The 22,709-nt window shown below is 41.1% G+C and overlaps 1 protein-coding gene across 4 annotated transcripts in view; it reads right to left on the bottom strand.

The window, feature by feature from the left end:
• EEFSEC (eukaryotic elongation factor, selenocysteine-tRNA specific) overlaps window positions 1–22,709 on the bottom strand; it is a 167,029-nt gene that overhangs the window by 31,506 nt on the left and 112,814 nt on the right. Inside the window, exon 8 of one of the 4 annotated variants that reach the window (XM_081184187.1) lies at window positions 19,328–19,384. The exons of the other annotated variants lie outside the window; for them this stretch is intronic. Coding sequence (XP_081040313.1) covers window positions 19,365–19,384 — 20 coding nt within the window. The 3' untranslated portion in view covers window positions 19,328–19,364. Of the gene's footprint in view, window positions 1–19,327; window positions 19,385–22,709 lie in introns of those variants that run through there. 4 annotated transcript variants of the gene reach the window in all.

Here is a 22,709-nt window from a genome sequence, read left to right as displayed (position 1 = left end):
CCTTTCAGGCGTCGCTCATTGACCCCCACCACTGCGAGGCCCTGCCGCTCGCAAGACACAGGTAAGCAGCCACCATGGCTCGTGGTGCTCTTGCATCATTTATTTTTTTCAAAATATAGTCCAGCCCCACACAAGGTCTGAGGGACAGTGGACCAGCCCCCTGCTGAAAAAGTTTGCTGACCCTTGTGCAAAGCCAGACCATGGCTTGGCTTATCTCAGTATCAAATGACTGTGGGAGGAGCAAAGTGGTTGCAATTTCCTCATTTGCATTACCCCATGGTTTGTATGTGTAAATGAGGGTACTGTACAGAACATAAAATTGATAAGAGCTCCAGAATAGAGTGTCTACAATCTAAAAATGTTTCAGCCAAATGTACAGCATAGCATTCCTTAACTTTGTTTAACATATTTGTCTTACTATTCACTGTCAGAAGCCCCCAAATTTGGGCGAGCCAGGGCTTTTAATTATTATAGTACAGACAAATCATGCAATTTTGATAGCAATTTATATATAAGGAATTACTTGTGTTAGAAGCTTTATTATACTACCAAACCTAACAGCTATCTACTTATTGTGTGAAAAAAGCATGAAAGACTATCACAAGCAATAGAAAATAATGGTAAAACAATACTGAAGGATTACTCCTAAGTGCCCCTGCCAGGTGAGGTGCAGTGGGTAGTTATTAAGGAGAGCACCTCTTCTCCCCCACATTGTGATATTTTAAGTTCAAGTAAAATGGCTATTTATTTTCTCTTGGATTTAAAATCTGTTTTAGCTTCTAATTCTGTTTTAGTTTTACCATTTTATTCTGCTTTCTTTGTGCTTTACACTTTCTTTGTGCATTTTACTGATTTTTCCATTTTATTTTTAATGAACTTAGCTTGTTTTATTTGAGATCTGTTCAAGCCATCTTTTAGAGCTAAGCCCTCACAAGTCAGCTTCCAACACATAAAAACAATATACACACAGTCAATTACTGAACATTTACTAAATATTATTTTATGTTACGAGCCAGCCTGAGAACTTTTTGTTACATGGCAGACTACAAATGTTGTAGATAAATGAAATAAATAAATTAACAAATTGCATGTTACTGTTTCTATTTTTTTAAATCAACAAATTAAATAAGCACATCATTTTTTGTTAAGTTTGAAACATTTTAGTCATGCACATAGTAACATGATATTTTAGTGTCCTAAGAACAAATTAAAGAGAACATGACTTTGGATACAGCACGCAAACCAAATAAAATAAACAGACATTAGAGAAGCAAAATTGTACAGAGAGAAAAGTTGTTTAACAAAACAGCCCATACATCAGCAGCTGAAGAAATGGGAATTAACACACTAGCTGGTGCCTCAGGGAGAGCATTCAACACAAAGACACTACAGAAGGCAAGTCTATGAAGACCAGACTACTTGACTGATGCCAAAAAATGCAAGTCTCGTTCTTCAAAAGTCCCAGCCATACAAAAGGAAGTTACTGATTACAACGATTGCGGATATCTTAGCTCAGTGCGAGAAATTTCTAAAGGAAATGTTTTACTTCTGCCTCTTCTGCAAGAGTTCACAAAGTTGGAGCTGCTTTTAAACAGAAGACTGTTGCTTTACCATCGATAGTGGATGGAAATGGAAGGGCTGCTACACCGTCCTGCCTTTAGAGAACAGCTATGCTGGCAGCACTTCTGAGAAATCCAGCTGTCCAACTGACCTAATTTCAGAAGGCAACTTGTATGGCCCTACCCTGATAGCAGCCAAGTCAACACATTTCTTCTTGTTAGCAGTGCCAGTATTTTTCTCCAACATATCATGAGTATTAGTTCCAGCTGTGATACGGACCAATAGCAAGATACAAATACTGAAAAATGTTTAAGGGGTCCACATGCCAAAGCAACTGCGGTGGACTGTGTACAGTCAGCCCAGGGAAGAATCCAGAAATGCCAATTGTGCCTATGCTTCAACAGAAATCCCGACTCACATTGTTTTTCCAAACGCAAGGGACAATGTAGGTATAGTTGCATGAGTCCATTAGATGCCTTTGGGCAAATGCCTATCTCCTAGCATTAGCTGCACAGACATAAAAACGGGAGTAGCAATAACATACCACACAGGTGTTTTGCTCTTGGTATGTGGAGCTGGCTCGTTCATTTTCAGCTTTGTATTCTTATTATAAAAAAGCATGCCTAGACATTCCGTTGTTGCGCCCATAACCTAGGTTTAAGGTGCCATTTAGCTCCTAGCTTTCATATCTCAGTTTCTAAGACTGGAGGTGGACCATAGCCATCATGTCTGGTAGATGTTAGAGGCCCCATCCTCCCTGAATTTGACTAACCCTCTTTTAAATCATCCAAGTCAGCAGCCAACATTACATCTTGTGAGAACAAATTCCAACATTCAGCTTCATTGGATGGTCCCAAGTCTAGAGTAATGAAAAGGGGAGAAGCACCCTTTTCCATTTCTCCGCACCATGCGTGATTTTATACATCTCTATCATGATGACATAAGGGACGCGGGTGGCGCTGTGGATAAAACCACAGTGCCTAGGACTTGCCGATCGTATGGTCGGCGGTTCGAATCCCCGTGGCGGGGTGAGCTCCCGTCTTTCGGTCCCAGCTCCTGTCCACCTAGCAGTTCGAAAGCACCCTTAAAGTGCAAGTAGATAAATAGGTACCGCTTTATAGCGGGAAGGTAAACGGCGTTCCGTGTGCTGCTCTGGTGCAGGCTGGCCAGAGCAGCGATGTCACACTGGCCACGTGACCCGGAAGTGTCTGCGGACGGCGCCGGCTCCTGGCCTCTAGAGTGAGATGAGCGCACAACCTTAGAGTCTGTCAAGACTGGCCCGTACGGGCAGGGGTACCTTTACCTTTTACCGTATCATGATGACAGGGACGCGGGTGGCGCTGTGGGCTAAACCACAGAGCCTAGGACTTGCCAATCAGAAGGTCAACAGTTCGAATCCCCGTGACGGGGTGAGCTCCCATTGCTCGGTCCCTGCTCCTGCCAACCTAGCAGTTTGAAAGCACGTCAAAGTGCAAGTAGATAAATAGGTACCGCTCTGGCGGGAAGGTAAACGGCGCTTCCATGTGCTGCTCTGGTTTGCCAGAAGCAGCTTAGTCATGTTGGCCACATGACCCGGAAGTTGTATGCCGGCTCCCTCGGCCAATAAAGCGAGATGAGCGCCACAACCCCAGAGTCGGTCACGACTGGACCTAATGGTCAGGGGTCCCTTACCTTTACCTTTTATCATGATGACAAGCTACGCATTTTCTACAGCAGCGGTTTTCCTAACAGTACAGTACACCACACTCTACAGACCCTTTTACCCCCAAGGATGCATCCTGCTTTCATTGTATAAATAAAACTAAAAATGCATGAGAAAAGTAGAATGCTTCCCTGTGATGTTGCTACGGCTGTCTAAAGTTAGCATGGATCATGTCCCTGCTGATGCTGCTTGATTTTCGCATTTGACAATATTTTAAAGGAACATTTTGTTCATTTTCTTGGCGGGGGATTTGAAAGTTTAACGTTACATCAAATATGCTTTTGTTATGTGCTGTCAAACATGAACATAGCTTAGGGTCATAACAAACTTTTAAGTCAAATCACAGGCAGCCTGTGCGCTCCTGCCCTCTTTGTGAGGCCTCCATGCCTGCTACAGAAGGCCAATTATGTTAGAACAAGATGTATAGAACGTTTTCTCCCCTAGAGCCATACTTGTTCATTGATTTGCTTCTGTTTGTGCTTCCAGAGCATGAATTCCTGTCTACCATTCCCATATCCCTAACACAAAAATGAAGCTTGATTAGCAACATCCCCACCCCAAAAAAACAATCATTAGATTGACAGATTTATAATTATGTTTCTAACACATTAATGTTTGAGAAATGTCAAATTTCAAATACATATAAAAATAATTTTAGTTCAAAGGTCAACCAGGCATGAATGTCTGTGATTTGTAAAAATAATAATACAATCTCCATTTTCAATACACCTGCATCTTCCAATGCTCAAAAACATGCAATTGTTTGATAATTATCACTGTTTGGTATCACCTTGAAAAACAGAATCCTAGTGTAATTCCTGGCTTTTGCTCAAATCTGAATGTAAATATGTGCCCCTGGAGTATATTTAGTGGCTTGGACAAGTGAGTTTGCCTGTTAGTCCAAACACTTATGTATGACCAGATTAAATCATATTGTCCTCTCAAATTTGTAATTACTGGAATTATATTAGTATAAGCACACATTGAAGTAAAATTCGCGTTGCACCTGTAATTTTGTGAGTCTAAAGCTGAACTATTAGTTGCACTTGAGTCCATAGTGATTACATCTGTTGCTGAGTAATTTCTCCGTTGACAGTGCCAAAATAGTAAACTATTGAAATGAAAAATAAGGTTAAAAATTCTGCATTTAATGGAAGGTTACATGGTTAACAAGAAACTACAATCAGATAACATGATCAAAATTTGATGTAGTAAACAGGGATAAATGCATCCTAGATGGAAAAGCACTTTGGGTGGCATCCAGTGGTAATATCTGGCTTGTGCAGTAGACTTCCACTTGTGTAAACAGGACTTGCCCTGTAACTTGAAACAAAAAGGGACATAGCCACCCACCCAACATACATCTTCCACCCCAGCTGGTGTGAGGGGCAGGATACTGAGTGCACTGGTGGCTCCATCAACTCAGTTTAGCTTTGCTTTCCTGGCTAGGAGCTAGGATGGCTCCCTGGCTGTTTGAATACTTCTGTAGGAAAATAAACCTACAGTGGTGCCCCGCAAGACGAATGCCTCGCAAGATGGAAAACCCGCTAGACGAAAGGGTTTTCCGTTTTTGAGCTGCTTTGCAAGACGATTTCCCCTATGGGCTTGCTTTGCAAGACGAAAACGTCTTGCAAGTGTTCCAATTTTTTTCCGCCCACCACCTTTTTCTAAGCCACTAAACCGCTAATAGCCTTTTAGCTGCTAATCTGCTAATCCTTTAATAGCCGCTAAGCCTTTAATAGCCGCTAAACCGCTAATAGCGCTAATCCGCTAAGCCGCTAATACGAAAAAACCGCTAGACGAAAAAGTCACGGAACGGATTAATTTCGTCTTGCGAGGCACCACTGTATTTCACAAAGTTATTAGGTGTGACTCTTTTGGTCACCAATATCATTATTTTTTTGTCACTAGCAATGTTCTACGAAAACAACTTCTGAAGGAGAGAAACAAGCAAAATCTGCAGCGGAAGAATAAAATAACTAATAATTGATGCAAAGGGCAAAAGTCATGGAAGTGCTGGATCAGTGCCAGGTTTCAGTGAGAGGCTGAATAGGAGCCAATAAAGTGAAACTCAACCCTGACAAGCTGAAGGTGTTGGTGGCAGGTGATTTGTCTGCCTGAGGAGCTGCTGTTCAATCTGTTCTGGATGAGGTTGCACTTTCCCTAAAGGATCAAGTTCACAGACTGGATGCCCAGGCTAATCTATGTGACACAAAGTGCCTTTCACCAGCTTAGGCTGGTAAACCAGCTGCGACTCCTTTGGGATGGAGATAGTCTGGCCTCAGTTATCCATGGCTTGGCAACCTTCAGATTAGATTATCGGCAATGCTTATATGTGAAGCTGCCATGGAAAACTTCTTAGAAACAGCAGGAATGCTAAACTATTATATTAATTAATAATGATAATAACTACTGGTGTATTATGTCCTCCCAGCCCATTTGCAGGCATAATTCCAAGTGCTGGTGCTTACTTTTAAAACCCTCTGTACCAGTGGTGGGGAATATGTGACCACACTCTTTTTAAAAAGCCATTTCTTGTATTAAATCAGCGGTGGCCAATGTTGTTTCCTAAAATGTTTTAAACTAAAGGTCTAATTAGCCCCAGATAGCATGGCCAGTCTGTTATGATAGGAACTGTAGTTTTATGCATGTATTTATGCATGTATTCAACCATTCCATGTAATAAATATCTCTATGTGGTTTACACAAAAACAATAAAAATGCAACCAACATCATTCACAAATAAGTTCAGGGTTCTAAATCGAGAAGGGAGCCTCTATGAGTGAAAAGAGTGCTTGCGTTATCCTCCCTATCATGCTCTTCCGCTTCAACCAACTTAGTATAACAGTGGAATAGCCATAATACTTTGGTTACCACACTCCATTCTTACCAATCTCCATTCCTTACTGCCTTAAGTCACAAATGAATATTTCCAACACATTGTCAGCTTTCATTTTTAAGTGATCCATCCAACCAAGCTTCCATCACTTGCCACAAAAGTTTTTCCCAAGTAGCAAATAAGGGTCAAGTTCAATTTGTTAAATTAATCCATAACTTCCAAACATGCCCCCCAAGACATGCACAAACTCCCTCCCCCTCCCTTTCCAACAGTTACCATTAAAAAGGTCCAACCAGTTGTGTGAATTTGGTCTACTCTTCAGTTCCATAGTATGGCATGAACACGATTCCTTATTCCTTGAAAGGAATGAAAGATCCTTCCAGTGCAAGGGTAATTTGTAGCGGTTTGCTGACAAGACAGATGCTTCCCATCAACAATGTCATGTTTGCATTAAACAACAGATATTTTTAACATATTGTGTTACACCATCCATCTCAGTGAACTGCCCATCTTGTAAAATTATTTTAATTATGTTATTTTCTCTCCACTATCTTCACCATCTACAATTATTTATAGTATTATTGTCTTGGTTTCTAGCCCTAGCTATTAACATTGTTGCAGCAGTTCCTAGATGGGGAGGTTCATTTGATTTATTGTTTAATAATAGTCTGAAATGCTTCAATGGAGATTTTTTCTTTCATATACATCCCTCCCTCCGCTTCCCCCCCAAATATTCAGGGCACTACTTCTGTCAAGGGAGCAAGACTAACTTTTCTAGTCAATGGCAAATCCTTGCCCTGACGCTCTCGCTTATTTCTAGGAAAGCACAGTAGTATAACCTCTGGGCTCCCCTGGATTAAATTTCAGCATTATGTTCTCAATAAGAATCAGAAGAGCATCACAAAAGTGCACCAGGAGGGTAAAATGCCAACTATCAAGATGGATGGTTTGTTTTCATTTTTATAGAGATTTTCTAAACTTCAACTTTCACCCTGCACTCTCCCGTTCCTCTCACTCTTTCGTCCTCCCTCCCACAGCCACCTCCAAATGCCCATCTGTCAGTTTCATTTAATAGAAACCTATAATTCCTAGCTAATGGATGCATTCGGATAAGGAAAGATAATCTCCTTGAGCTCGCTTCAGTTGTTTCATCCCCGTTATCATATTAATATTGATTAAATGCAAAGCGCAACATTTAAGTGAGACTGCACAAGTTATTTAAGAGGGACAAAAGCATACAATACACCCTAATCAACATGAGAAAACAGCCTCCTTCAAAACTAGGCTGGGCCTGGCTTGAAGTGGGCATGGAGCAAGCGGCTACTTAACCTAGCCATACACTCTACAGCCATTCAGTCAACCACAACATCCATGCTGTATGCACTGCTTCAACCAGTCATGGGGCTGGAAGAAGACATCAACGCACAGAAGGGATTGTAGTTGCTTGGGGTCATGTTGCCCAATTTGACACTATCTACCCTTGATGGCTGAGGTTGACACTTAGTTCAGCTGAAGGTATTCATGCCAACCACAAATATTTTCAGTGATCTATCTCACATTAGTGTAACCTTTATATATGGAACCAAAAAGGTCACCCACATTTTCTAAATCACAGGGGAGCTTTTGATAGGGATTTAACATTTTCTAGTAATTGCATTTTGGGATATTCACATGCATATAAAGTTAATTAGTGAAGTGTAGCAGGCATTTAAAATAAAGAGTGCTTTCACCAACCAGCACAAACACACGAAACAAGGTTTGTTCTTGAACTAAAACCAGTTTTCACAAGCAACATGCTACATGTTTCTGAGCGAGAAAGGCAATTACAGGCTAATTTATCTGACTGAAATGAATACAATAATATTTCTAAAATGAACGCAACAAATCGTCCCCAACAAGACTGGGAAAATATATTCAAACAGTTGTGATACAAATATGAAAATTACAACCGTTTGCAAATTAAATCATAACTGAGACCAGGAAGGGACAGAGTGATTATTAAGTAACATTTGTTGTTGAATATATCTGAAGTGTATGACTGCACCAGAACTTACAGAAAAGTGGCTGGATCCTGCACAGAAACTGCATTGCAGGAGGGGGGAAATCACAAGGAAAGACTATAGGTTGCAAGGTTATGTACACTCCCCAGGTATAACCCCACTGAATACAGTGGAGATTGCTAACAAGTAAATTGCATGGAGGATGGAACAGTTAAAAAGTTCAGGTCCAGATGTTTAAAAACACATTTTTAAATGAGCACTTCTGAACACTAAATTCAATACCATCAATTTGATCCGTAGCCAGAGATTTCATTTGGATGATGCCTCCCCTATGAAGGGATGCTATGTCTTGAGAGTTACACCATGGCTAAGAAGGCTCCCTCGAGATGTCAAGAAGGCTAACCTAACCTTTTGAGATCCATATAAACAAGCAGTTGAACATGGAAATCACTGAACCGAGGGCCTGTTGTTTACCTAACCCCTGCACTGCAAGAGACATCAATCCCTGCCTTATTAAAGAAATGCATACACCAGCCCGGCATGCCTGCTCAAACAACTCTCTCATATTCACAGTTTCTCAAAGGTCGGAGGAAGTTCTGGCGGGGCCTGTTCCATAAATAAAACCCTTCTGCTTGATGATAACTAAATTGCATTAAGACTGGCTCAGACAGCGCCAATTAGAATCCTTTGGTAGGGATGGACTACAGAACTCTATCCTAGATTGTTCACAGATAGGGCTTTCACCTTACCCCATTCCAAACCACTCTTACCTTTGTAGCGAATGAAAAGCAGCAGAGAATCTGCAACACATACCCAAACTTCACTGATAATGTAAGCGCAACAGAATTATCAAATATAGACACAAACCCACTAAGTGTACAGTCATACGTAAATATTGAATCAGAAAGGATTCCATCTCACTTTCAGAAATCATGCCCAACAATGATGAAGCCCAAACAAGGAATATCCCATGGCCCTCATTTCTCCCTAAATATACTTATTATTGGAATAAGGACGGGTAGTATATAAATGTAATCAATAAGAAGCACTGCTTGCACCAGAGGGTTGATGTTATACAATCTGCTTTATAGCATGCAGTGTTATCTGCACTAAGTACTCCATAAATGAAATTAAGTTTCCCCCTCCACAAATATTAACTGCCTAATTTTCTGCTAGAAGCAATTGACCAATCATGGAAACATCAGCTGTAAAAAAGCTGCACAAATCTAGGAATAGGAAGAATCTAGGAATAACGAGGATAGTGTGTCGTGTAAGATTAAAGGGTATATACAGGCAGACAGAAGACAAGTAATAACTATTAGGCACCACTTCCTATCCAGGAACATTTTTTCAAGAGAAGAAAGCATTTCTGTTCAGCACTGAATTCAGATGAGCTTTAGAGGCTTAAATGCTTCTACTCTTTTTTGCTAGTTTTACGCAGGCAACTCAACCATGTTGCATGGTGAAATAAATTCACTGAGCTGTTACCTGCAGAAACCTGCTAAATGGATAAAGCTTCTGAACAAAATTTTTACTTTATTAAGGAGTATGCACCATTATCATACACTTATTCATGAAGGCTTTTGCTTTAAGATAAAACAGTTTGGCTTGGTGCTGAGGGAGAAAATTATTTATAGCAGCTGTGGACAGTCTATGCTGCCTCTCTATAGACACATAGGGTTTTAACTAGTAAAATGTGACTGGCCACTAAGAAAAGGTTTTTTTTTGGGAGGGAGCGAGCCTAGAAATATGTACAGTGGTACCTCAGGTTAAGTACTTAATTCGTTCTGGAGGTCTGTTCTTAACCTGAAACTGTTCTTAACCTGAAGCACCACTTTAGATAATGGGGCTTCCTGCTGCCGCCGCACCGCCGGAGCACGATTTCTGTTCTCATCCTGAAGCAAAGTTCTTAACCCGAGGTAGTATTTCTGGGCTAGCAGAGTATGTAACCTGAAGTGTATGTAACCCGAGGTACCACTGTACAAGAAAGGCATATTGCTGTGAAACCTCATCAGCCAAACATGTCAACTTGGAAGAGGGCAAGGCAACACTTGATGAATGGCAGCCAATGATCAAGGACAACTCAAAAGACTCAACTCAAATGACATCTCATCAGTTCTGTGATCTAAGGCCAGCTGGGTCAGAAATCATTGAGTCCAAGATCCACTGCCTGTTCAGGTTGCGGATTCAAGAGTGTATAAGAACCAGGCGTCAATATGAATCAAGAGAGGATGGGGAAATTGAAAGAAGGGCAAGGAACCGATTGACAGAGAGATGGTACACACTATACATAAGCAAGCCAGACAAAGGCTGCATGCAAGAAGCAAGTGAGGGATAGCAGAACAAGAGGTTGAAAAGAGGAAACAATGAGGGAAAGCAGTTTGTGCCAGGGTTATACTGATTGCAGGTAAACATCCTGCTCACAGTTTCTGCCTTTCCTAGATTAGCACGGGCAACTGGGGTGTGCCAAAACAGAAGAACTCAATTTTACATCTGTTGGTGAAAAGCAAACAGTATAAATCTCAGTTCTGACCCAACTAGAAGTCAAGACAACAATCACCCTATTGTGACATGCAGTTTCAAAGATTATCTATGGGTCACTTAGAAGGTGGGCAACGTTTTCTTCTGGTCAGTGCCTCTGTAATCAATATCACCCACCTCCTTCTTGTGGTCATCAATACTTTTATACTGCCACAGTTTAATCCTCTCAATATAAAGGAGTATAAAAGAAAATGCAGTGGTGCCTCGCAAGACGAAATTAATTCGTTCTGCGAGTTTTTTCGTCTTGCGAATTTTTCGTCTTGCGAAGTACGGTTTCCCATAGGAATGCATGTATTAACGGTTTTAAGAAAAAGGAAACAAACTTGCAAGACGTTTTCGTCTTGCGAAGCAAGCCCATAGGGAAATTCATCTTGCGAAGCAACTCAAAAAACGAAAAACTCTTTCGTCTTGCGAGGTACCACTGTGCTACTTTCTTCTCAACCTGCCTCCATCAGCTTCTGTCTATGTCACAGCAGCCAATTTTTACAAAGTGGGAAGGAAGATTTATGCTTGAAGTACCCCCTTAAGGGTTTTCATTTATTTATTTTTTAGAGGGTAGCGAAAGAGAGACTATGAAAGAACAAGCAGAGTGAATCTCCAGTTCTTAAATAAAACTTTGTTGTTGTTGTTTGCCCTTGGGCTTTTGCATTCACCTCTTCGATTAAATCCTCCCGCTCAGCAACATCAGATATGAAAAAAATGCAACCCAGCAAGCCTTGTGGCTAGTGGCTCTTGTTTTCTTTCTAAGAGGTGGGGAGGCATGATGCAAAGAAACCCACCTAAATACCATATGGCCAAAACACCAAGATAATCCTGTTTTAATGCAACGTAATCAAAGGAATGCAAACAGCAGGATCTCCCTAAAAAGGAAGCATACTGAGTGATAAAAATGTTCTGTAATGGATTTCTTGCACATATCAACTCATCTCTGGAAAACCAAGCTATCTTGTTTCTATTTGTATCCACTAAAATTCCACAGTCTCACTGACCTCCCAAGCCACCCTATGCAATTAGCAATTGATATAAAAATCTACTTGCCCATTACCATTGATTTGGCAACGCTACAATAACACAATTAATTAAAAATCCTAGTAAAGCCTCTTTCATCCATATCTGTCCAACTTGGACATGCTTCTTCTCCCCTTGTTTTCTCTCTCCTCAACCCCACCACATCAGTCTAACTACCCAAGTTTTGTGCCAAATAAATATGGCAGGGAAGGAATGGATCTTTAAAGGTTGGGCCTTGAGTGACAGTCAGCCCTTGCAACTTGTTCTATTTTCTGTTGCTAACCCCTAGGAAAAGACTGTTCCCATTTTGTCTCAACTTTCCTTTGGGGGGACAAGACTGGGGTGCCTTTTTATATTTGTTAGCTAGTACAGAGGGCACTTGAGTTCTACACGTGGTGTAGTGGTTAAGAGCAGTGGACTCGTAATCTGGGGAACCGGGTTCGTGTCCCCGCTCCTCCACATGCAGCTGCTGGGTGACCTTGGGCTAGTCACACTTCTCTGAAGTCCCTCAGCCTCACTCACCTCACAGAGTGTTTGTTGTGGGGGAGGAAGGGAAAGGAGATTTTTAGCCGCTTTAAGACTCCTTAAGAGGAGTGAAAGGCAGGATATCAAGTCCAAACTTCTCCTCCTCCTCCTCCTCCTCCTCTTCTTCTTCTCAAGCCCCTTCTTCTAGGTTTTTAGATGTTAACTTTCTGAGTGGGGGACAGGATGCATCTTGACTCTAGTGCGCATGCATGTAAATGCACGCACATGGGCTCTAAATGTCAGCACACAGCCTCCTTTCATCCCCCCATAACTGCCTTTCCAGATAATAAGTGTTTCTGAATGTGTTTGAAATGCATTCTTTCTATAACCTGATCCATACTGAGATTAGACATTCTATTAAGTGTTCTTACTTAAGTTTGTTTTTTTTAAAAAAAAAAAACAACACTAAAAAACCAAAACCCTAAGATGGTCAGTTTTAGAGATGGACAAAAACTTGCTGCATCGCTCCAAAATTAATCAGGCTGTTCTAGCACTCCTGCTGATTGCTCTGAATGATGCAGCACATTTTTATTTATTATCTGAAAAGTTACAATCCATTCTTCCATTGAAATATAACAAGGCAGCTTATGGCATATAAAATACAATAAAATCAGTCTATAAATAGCCATTAAAATAATCAAAAAGATCAACAAAAGATCAGTAGGCATAATGTCTGAATAGTGCAGTTTTCAGAAGACATCTGAAAGAAAGAAGGGCTCATTCCCACTGAAGCTCCACAGGAAAGCAGTTCCACAGTAGTAGGCAGCGGCAGCGGCAAATGGGCATCTCCTGCAGCAAATGGTGCTCTGAGTATCTTTTCCCATTGGGGATCATAGTTCCCATTGGATACATGGTTTACCACTCTTGCTTTAAATCTCACTCCATCTAGAGTCAGTTTAATAATATACTGTCTTTCAGAAGTCAGAGGAGGACAGGCCACTGTAGACTAAATGAATGCAAACCAGGTATCTTTTGCAAACCAGGTATCCTTTCTAAGAAGTCTTGGGGAAAGTTGGGTGCATATTCCATTTCAATGCTGTTTTTAAAACTGGATATAGTTTTAGCTGTAGTTCACAATAAGGGCAAAGAAAAGCTGACTCAGTACTATATACAGATACACACAATACTTCCTAAAATGTCAACAGAGTTTAAGTTAGCTGAATTTCCAGTGATAAATCTCTAGGATTTGTCAATGCTTGTTGCTTTGTACCAAAATCTGAAATCTGTATTTTAGGATTCTATAAGCATTAAGATTAAGGTTCCCCCCCCCAAATATAACTCTATCTCAAGACTATACAAATGATAAATAATAATAATAATAATAATAATAATAATAATAATAATAATAATAATAATAATAATTTATTATTTGTACCCCGCCCATCTGGCTGGGTTTCCCCAGCCACTCTGGGCGGCTTCCACAGAAACCAAAAAACACTAAAATATCATACATTAAAAGCTTCCCTGAACAGGGCCGCCTTAAGATGTTTTCTGAATGTCAGGTAGTTGTCCATCACCTTGACATCCGATGGGAGGGCATTCCACAGGGCGGGCGCCACCACCGAAAAGGCCCTCTGCCTGGTTCCCTGTAGCTTCGCTTCTCGCAATGAGGGAACCGCCAGAAGGCCCTCGGCGCTGGACCTCAGCGTCCGGGCAGAACGATGGGGGTGGAGACGCTCCTTCAGGTATACTGGGCCGAAGCCGTTTAGGGCTTTAAAGGTCAACACCAACACTTTGAATTGTGCTCGGAAACGTACTGGGAGCCAATGTAGGTCTTTCAAGACCGGTGTTATGTGGTCTCGGCGGCCGCCCCCAGTCACCAGTCTAGCTGCCGCATTCTGGATTAGTTGTAGTTTCCGAGTCACCTTCAAAGGTAGCCCCACGTAGAGCGCATTGCAGTAGTCCAAGCGGGAGATAACTAGAGCATGCACCACTCTGGCCAGACAGTCAGCGGGCAGGTAGGGTCTCAGCCTGCGTACCAGGTGGAGTTGGTAGACAGCTGCCCTGGATACAGAATTGACCTGCGCCTCCATGGACAGCTGTGAGTCCAAAATGACTCCCAGGCTACGCACCTGGTCCTTCAGGGGCACAGTTACCCCATTCAGGACCAGGGAGTCCTCCACACCAGCCCGCCCCCTGTCCCCCAAAAACAGTACTTCTGTCTTGTCAGGATTCAACTTCAATCCATTAGCCGCCATCCATCCTCCAACCGCCTCCAGGCACTCACACAGGACCTTCACCGCCTTCACTGGTTCTGATTTGAAAGAAAGGTAGAGCTGGGTATCATCTGCATATTGATGGACACCCAGTCCAAACCCCCTGATGATCTCTCCCAGCGGCTTCATATAGATGTTAAAAAGCATGGGGGAGAGGACGGAACCCTGAGGCACCCCACAAGTGAGGGCCCAAGGGTCTGAACACTCAGCCCCCACCACCACTTTCTGAACACGGCCCAGGAGAAAGGAGCGAAACCACTGTATAACAGTGCCCCCAGCTCCCAACCCCTCTAGACGGTCCAGAAGGATGTTATGGTCGATTGTATCAAAGGCCGCTGAGAGATCCAGCAGAACTAGGAAACAACTCTCACCTTTGTCCCTAGCTCGCCGGAGATCATCAACCAGTGCGACCAAGGCAGTTTCAGTCCCATGATGAGGCCTGAACCCTGATTGGAAGGGATCCAAATGGTCCGCATCCTCCAGGCGTGCCTGGAGTTGTTCAGCAACCACACGCTCAATCACCTTGCCCAAGAATGGAAGATTTGAGACTGGGCGAAAGTTGGCCATACTGGCCGGGTCTAAAGATGGTTTTTTAAGAAGCGGTTTAATGACCGCCTCTTTCAGCGGATCTGGGAATGTTCCCTCACAGAGGGAAGCATTCACCACCCCGCAGAGCCCATCGCCCAGCCCTTCCCGGCTAGCTTTTATAAGCCAGGATGGGCAAGGATCAAGGAGACAGGTGGTTGGTTTCACTCGTCCAAGCAGCCTGTCCACATCCTCGGGGGTAACGGATTGAAATTGATTCCATGCAACTTGACCAGACAGGGCTCTAGCACTCTCCCGCCCCAGCCCTGCTCCCACGGTGGTGTCTAGCTCCTTCCGAATATGAGTGATTTTATCTGCAAAAAACTTTGCAAAATCGTTGCAGGAGATCTTGGGGTCTTTACAAGGCCCCGATGGTAAAGGTGGTTCCGTTAAATTGCGGACCACCTGAAAGAGTCTCCTGCTACTATTTTCTGCAGATGCAATAGAGGCGGCGAAGAAAGTCTTCTTTGCCGTCGCTATCGCCACTTGGTAGGCTCGATGTTGAGCTCTAACCTGTGTCCGGTCAGATTCGGAGTGAGTTTTCTGCCACCGACGCTCTAGCCGTCTCAGCGATTGTTTCATCGCCCTCAGCTCCGAAGAAAACCACGGGGCTGTCCGGGCTCCATGCAATCGGAGAGGGCGCTTCGGAGCCAGACAGTCGATAGCCCTGGTTAACTCCGCATGTTAATTTGCACTTCAGATCAATAATTTGCAAAGAAGCAATGCCATTTTATTGCCACTGAGAGTAATCACAACATTTTTTTCTGGATTATAAAAAGAAAAGAAGAAAGTATTCTAACATTTTAAAGACAGAGTGAAACAACAACGATAATGGAAGCAGAATGAAATAATGGAAAATAATAGAAAATGTACCATGAAGAATAGTCATGTTTACAAGCAAGTTTGTCACAAGAGCAGCTAAAGGTCCATGTAGTCCATCACTTTGTTCTTACAGTGACTAATCAGATGCCTATGGAAAGCCTAAAAGGAGCGCAGTGCCAGAGCACTCTTCACACCTGTCATTCCCAGTAACTTGCATACTGCCTCTGAAACACAGCTGTCATGGATGGTAACTATTGATATCCTTATCTTCCATTAATTTGCCTGATCCTTTTTAAAAGACATCCAAGTTGATGACTTTTGTGAGAGGAAATTCCATAGTTTAACTATGCTCTATGTGAAGTAGTACTCTATTTTGTTTGTTCTGAAACTTCCAACATTCTGTTTCATTGGATGTTCCCAAGTTCGAGTATTATGAGAGAAAAGCTTATCTCCATCCATTTTCACCACACCCTGCATGAATTTATACCCTTCTATCGTATCACCTCTTGGTCACTTTTTCTCTAAATTAAAAAGCCTCAGATACTGTAAACCTTTCGTCATGGAGTAGCTACTCCATCCCCTTGATCATTTTGTTTGCCCTTTTCTGAAACTTTTTCAGCTACAATATCCTTTCTGGAGGTGAGATGACCAGAACTGTACACAGTATTTTGACCATAGATTTGTATAATGGAAACAGCTAATATTTACACTTGGCTATGGTTATGAATATGCTGGCTATAAACGGCTTCTTTTGGAAAACTGGAAAATGCCGCTGCTTTTAAACAACACATATGTATCACAATCTTTTGCTATTCGATTCAGAAAGCATGGAAATAAAAATTGTTGGGGAAAGTGCCATACAGCAACAGGAAATACAAATCTTTTCCTAGCAGCAACCTGATTAGGTCCAAGTCAGGAGAATGGGAAGCAGCCTGAAAGTCTGGGAATTACCTGCTGTATTCAAACCAAACACACACTGCCAAAAATCAACTTCGTATAAATGCAACTCAATACTATCAAAATGTATCAAAGCAAACCAGAATGCATTTATTCTGTAGCAAATGCTAATAGTCATTGATATAGTAACAGAAATGAAATGGAATTTACCCTGGCCATCAACATTTCGTGACAATTTGTGTTTACTGGTAGAGAGCTTCTACCCATTCTACTCTGTTCACGTACACAAGAAGGAGCAGTGTAAGAAGGGACAATAATGTGGGTATTAACCCCATACCCCAGCTGGGTAGATATTGATGTGGGAACAAAACTTGTCATTGATTCTGCTTGCACAAGTTCTTTATTCACACACCTTACCAGAGCAGCAAGGGGAAAAGCTGTCGGGAGATGCACACACTCCAGGCACAAAGTCAAATCTTGATCTAATAAGCATCTGCTATGAAACAATGTGTTGCTCTTCTTCACACTTACTCTTCTTCTAAAGGTGCAATGTTATGCACATGTACTTGGGAGTAAGGCTGCAGGTGGGTTGTCCTATTTTTGTTGAGCTGTAGTGCAAGAGTGCTCTTCTGGAAAGCAATAATGTGCTAACATGGGCAAGCACCAGAGAAGAACTAATAAAGCAGAATGACTTGTGGACATCCAGAATAAATCCACCACTAATGCACTATTGTTGTGTCAATGACATGAATTAGAACACACCTGCAAAAACACATCAGTCCCCTAAGAGTCTTAAAGTATAAGCCTATACATGTATACTCAAAGTAAACCCCACTGAGTTCAGTGGTACTAACCTCCAGGTAAATGTGTACATAAAGTCAAAGCAAACGCAGTTCTACTATTATCTGTTATTTAACAATTGATTCCCCAATACAGTAGAATTGGCTACCAAACTGAATATGTATTCTCTTTGTGCAATCAATTCACTTGCACCAAATGTACTGCAACAGTTTCTTTCGTTTCTTGAGCCTTTCTTTTCTACAACAATTTCAACTGGATTCAAAAATTGGGTGCTTTTCTTTTTTCTTTGTTTTTCTCCTCCTTTAAAGAAACTATTATGTCTTTCAGCTTGAAGTCATCCCTCAACCATTTAAACTTCTCATTTGTTCTCATGAGGAGTGGGAGAGTTTCGTATGCATGCTGTTTAAGGAATCTTCAAAAAATTAATTACATTGTTTCTTTAAAAAGTTATATGAGTAAGCCTCTATGAAAGGAACTTTTATAAAAGAGAACAAGAGGTAGAATAATATGTATGGGGAGAGGAACAGAAGAGGGGAATTCAACCAGCTAAACTTAAAAAAAACTCTTTTAAAAAACCACAAACAGGATACAGACATATTAAAAAAGCAACACTGACCTAACAATGGAATGTGAACTATATTTGACTTAAGCAACGTCATATCTACTACCCTTCTCCACAATGAAATGTTGGTAGCTCTTAAAGAAACAGAAACATCTAGCAATTTTCTAGTCATGCTTTTATTTTCTCCAGAGTATGCAGTTTTTGTTCTGTAAGACAGCCTTTTTAAGTCACTACCCCTGCATTTATGGGTGGCAAAGACTGAAGTCTGTTTCAGACTAGATGGTGAGTGGAGAGACTTCCTTGCTACAATATTCTATTATAACTTGCCAAATTCTATCATGATCTATACCAGAAAATATTCAGTGAATGAGAAAAGGAACAAGCAATTCTGTAAATCTTGATTTGATTTGTTGTGCAGCACCGGACATTGTTACCAAAATGAGATCTCAGCACCTGTGAGAAGGAATCGCGTCTTTAGCTTTGTTCAGAATGAAGCACTAAAATACTATAATATTCTACAGACTCCAGAAGCTTGGTGCATGTGGAGGTAATCGCAGCTTGTGCTGCTTGGTCCCCACATGGTGGCAAGAATTCATTTGGGATGAGAACTTGCCAGCTCCCATATGCTACAGGCTTTCTGACATCAAATAAAACATAAATCTTTATTTTATTTGAAAATTAGTAACTATAGCCAAGAATCTACTAAACAGGTCAACAGCTGCCAATATAATCCAAGCCCATGTGCACCAAACTATGCTGAGGTTTCTTGTATAAGTTAGGGTGCTTTGAGACAGAGGGCTGTATCCAACTAAGGCTGTTTATACATGATATGTTTAAATAACAAATAAAGCGCGCACACCTCAACAATTCTGGGAACTGTAGTTTGTTAAGAGTGCTGGGAACGATAGGCCTGTGAGGGGTGAACTACAGTTCCTAGGATTCTTTTGGCTGGGTGGGGGTGCAATCTGAATTCAACTCAGAGTAGAGCTACTGAAATAAACAGACCTAAATTACTTATATCTATGAATGACAGCGGTTCTACTTTTAGTAGGACCAACACTGGATACAACCCAGAGAGTTTACAGTCGAAACCCACAAGCTACATGGAAACTGTGTAGTGCCAGTAATGGGAATTCTTCCCCTGCCCAGACAAACAGAAACAGCCCACTTGCAGAGAAGTCTAAACCTATGTTTAGCGCCACATGCATAAACAGAAATGCACACTGTGAGCCTCGGACTCACATGCTCGCCTTTCCTCTTCTCACAAGGCCAGGATGATGACTTTGGCAGAGTTTAGTTTCACTTTCTATGAAACCTGGCTTGCCACTGCATGCAAGCCAGAGATTGTGGTTTAAAACACAAAAAACTATGGTTAGTTAAACAAGCCAGCTTTATACACTATGGTTTCATAGCTTATTAAAAAAATTCACTCTCCTGACTGCATGGAAGGAGAAGAGGGCAGCTCATCAGAAAAAGTGAAGAACAGCTGACTTCTTTTTCCAAGCAAAATATTTTTGGATTAAGATTAATGTTCTCTTGTAGTTATCATTTTTGTAGAGTTAAAAAAAGAAAAGAAAAACTGTATCCTTCAGAAATATATAGTAAGCAGAATGGCTATGGATGGAGTGTCAGGAACAGACTTTGGCTCAAATGTCAACACAGCCATGGGACATGTCACTCTGAATCAGTTCTGCTGCTATGCTGTCAACTGACCGGGGGGACGACTGCTCATGAGTAGTGTAACCTGACACTGTGATCTCACAACATTTTGCGGCTCCCTTTCTATGAAAACAAAAACTTGGAACTTGCTGATTTTGTTTTCATGGAAAGAAAGTTATTGACCTTGCATGAGTTCATGGATCCTACAGTACACTGCTCATGCAAGTAGACGATTTGTGTAAGCAAACAGCTTTATCCTCAAGTCAGCTAACAACGTACTGTTGGTTGGAATTAATTCTCAGTCTCGGCTCCCCATCCCCCAAAATGAGGAAACCATTCTGATATATGAAAGAGATTAGGCTGGGGAACAGATTGCCATGTGTACCACAGCTGGGCACTGAAAACTTTGTCCTGTCAATGAGATGCTTCATCGCTAATCAACTTTTTTTTCCTTCCCCTCAATTTTTGACAAACATTCCCTACACAACTACGCTGAAGTTGTTCCCAAGAGTGGGACACCCACCAGAACACCACAAGATGTGGCACAGGATACAGTGGGTGGGTATCGGTGAAAATCAGGGCCCTGCTTTATGTAAGCAGAAGTACTTTCTGCTTGGTTCCAGAGCCTCTGAAACTAAGTTATTATCTGCTGAATCCTCAAAGTCTTATGCTCAAAGACCAGCCTGAAACACACCCCTTAGAATCCAATAGAAATAAATATTGAAGAGCCACATTAGAAGCATTCACAAATATTAATAAATAAATATTAATAAATATTAATAAATATTAATAAATATTAATAAATATTAATAAATATTAATAAATATTAATAAATATTAATAAATAAGTTTGCAAATTTATTTGTCACACCCATTTCTTAGATCTTTGGATTAAGAATGCGAAAGAAGGTTGTACATCACATTTCATAATCAGTATCTTAAAGACATAAAAAGGTAAAGGTAAAGGACCCCTGACAGTTATATACTGTAATTATTAGAATAATTAAAACACTGTGGTCCGCAAACAAGAAACAAGCTAAAATTAACATTAGTCATGGAGGGAAACCTGTTTTTCTCTCTCCAAGAAAATCAAATTAAGCACAGTTTAGAACAAATTTTAAAATTGTTTCATCAATAGAAATCACATTGCATTGTAGTTAAAGTTTATGATATATATAAACTGCAGTTATGTAATCCACTCTGGTTGAGACTCTCATTTTGTTTTGTTTAATTTCATATCAGTTCAAAACTATTACCAATTTGAAAAACGTACTTCAGTAATTTTTATTAGAATATTAATAATGCATTTGTTCTCATTTCCCAGTATAGTTCTCCAAATTTTCCTAATACTTTGAAAAACAGTAGAAACTGGCAAGAAAAAAACTGGGCCCCTGCTCCAAACTTAACTAGCTAATAAAGGATGATTTGAGCTTATCAGGCTGAGAACCATCTCCTTTCTAAACTTCCCAGGGAAAGGCTGAACTCGAATATCCTTCTTTCAAATTCCTTTCAGTTTTGCATATTAATCTTTAAAAATCGATATGATATGAATCTAAAAGACTTGTCCCCCAACGGGTACAGGTGCTGATTTTCCTCAAAGGGTTGTATGCATCTCACTGGTCTGTTTTGCATGGCATGCTAAGGCGAACCTGCAGGTTCCTAGAGATGAATGCACAGCCACTTTGCTCTTCCTGGGTTCTTTTTGCTCCTATAACATATTGAACTTGGCCAGCGTTTGGTCCTGGACTCATGGCTAAGATCTCCCTTCACTAACTACTAGCTGTAACCAAGGTTTATAAACTGCCAAATGGCAGTGAAGGACCAGCTTATTGACTAACACTTTTCTTGTGGAGTACTGCATGTAAAAAGTGGGAAGGGTGAGCATATTTGAACTTTAATATGGTGGCGAGGGATCATGTTTTGAGGCCAGGGAGTTGCCTAGAATAGGGTACTGAAAGAGCTAGAAGGGAATTCTGTTCAAAACTCGTGGTACTTTGCTGCATTGAAAGGAATGTGCGCATTTTGTGACTATCCAAACAGCAATTTAGTCTTCCATGGTAAACCCTGAGGAGTGACTGCATGCTGCCTTTTATTTTGAACTTGCTTACTTTTTCATGCTCTTTTTTCTGTTTGAACCTACAATAAATATTTACTCTGCTCATTATATAAATAGTGTAGACTGGTGGGGGGGCGGGGGAGGTATCTACAAGCTCTATATGAAATCCAAGTGCCTTAGTGTAACATTGCTAGCACTGGAAATTAGTCTTAAACAGAAGGGTTATTTGGAAAGGTTAGGAAAACCTTGTACTACAAAAGTAATATCTTCTGCTCTTGGCAAAACCTCTTGAAAAGGCTTTCCTGAGTGCTCTTCACCTGGGTTAGGAAGTGGTAGTGAAGTACCTTAAGTGACCTTTCTGTGGTAAAGAAGAAAAGAGGCTTCTGAATTCTGTTTGTACTACTTGTTGTAACCCATGACAAGCTGCTATGTATGCCAGAAGGTCCTTTCACGGCTAGACTAGGACTAGCAACTATCTTGTTTTCATGTTTCTAAAATGTTATATGTTTCCAATTAATAACAATCAAAACTAAACTACAGGCAAACCAGAAATATTTTAAGTGTGAAGAAAAAACATTTGGGTAAAATCAAATAAAACACCTCCATCAAATGTCAGCTTTTTAAAATTGTTCCCAGTCAATCAGGGTCACATAGTAAGTGTATTGATGCCACAGCATCACACAGCTAAGTCAGATTTGGCTATCTGATCCAATTTTGAGCACGGACAATGCTTTCGCATCTCATTGCTAACACTTTGAATAGGGATCTGGTGGGAAGAGCATGGGCTGCTGTGGTGCAAAGACTTTTTGCCCCTGTTCACAGAAAGGGGACATTTTTCACATGACTGTATCCAGATGAAGTGTCTTTCTTTTGGCTCAGTCCTAATAACAGTCTTCCACAATGAGCCAATTTCACAATACCTCCCACTTGTGTGCTA

The sequence above is a fragment of the Podarcis bocagei genome (assembly GCF_964188305.1).
Source record: "Podarcis bocagei genome assembly, chromosome: 2".
Classification (NCBI taxonomy): Eukaryota; Metazoa; Chordata; class Lepidosauria; order Squamata; family Lacertidae; genus Podarcis; species Podarcis bocagei.
Note: the sequence above shows the minus strand (reverse complement) of the source record. Positions and strands in the feature narration are given on the sequence as shown.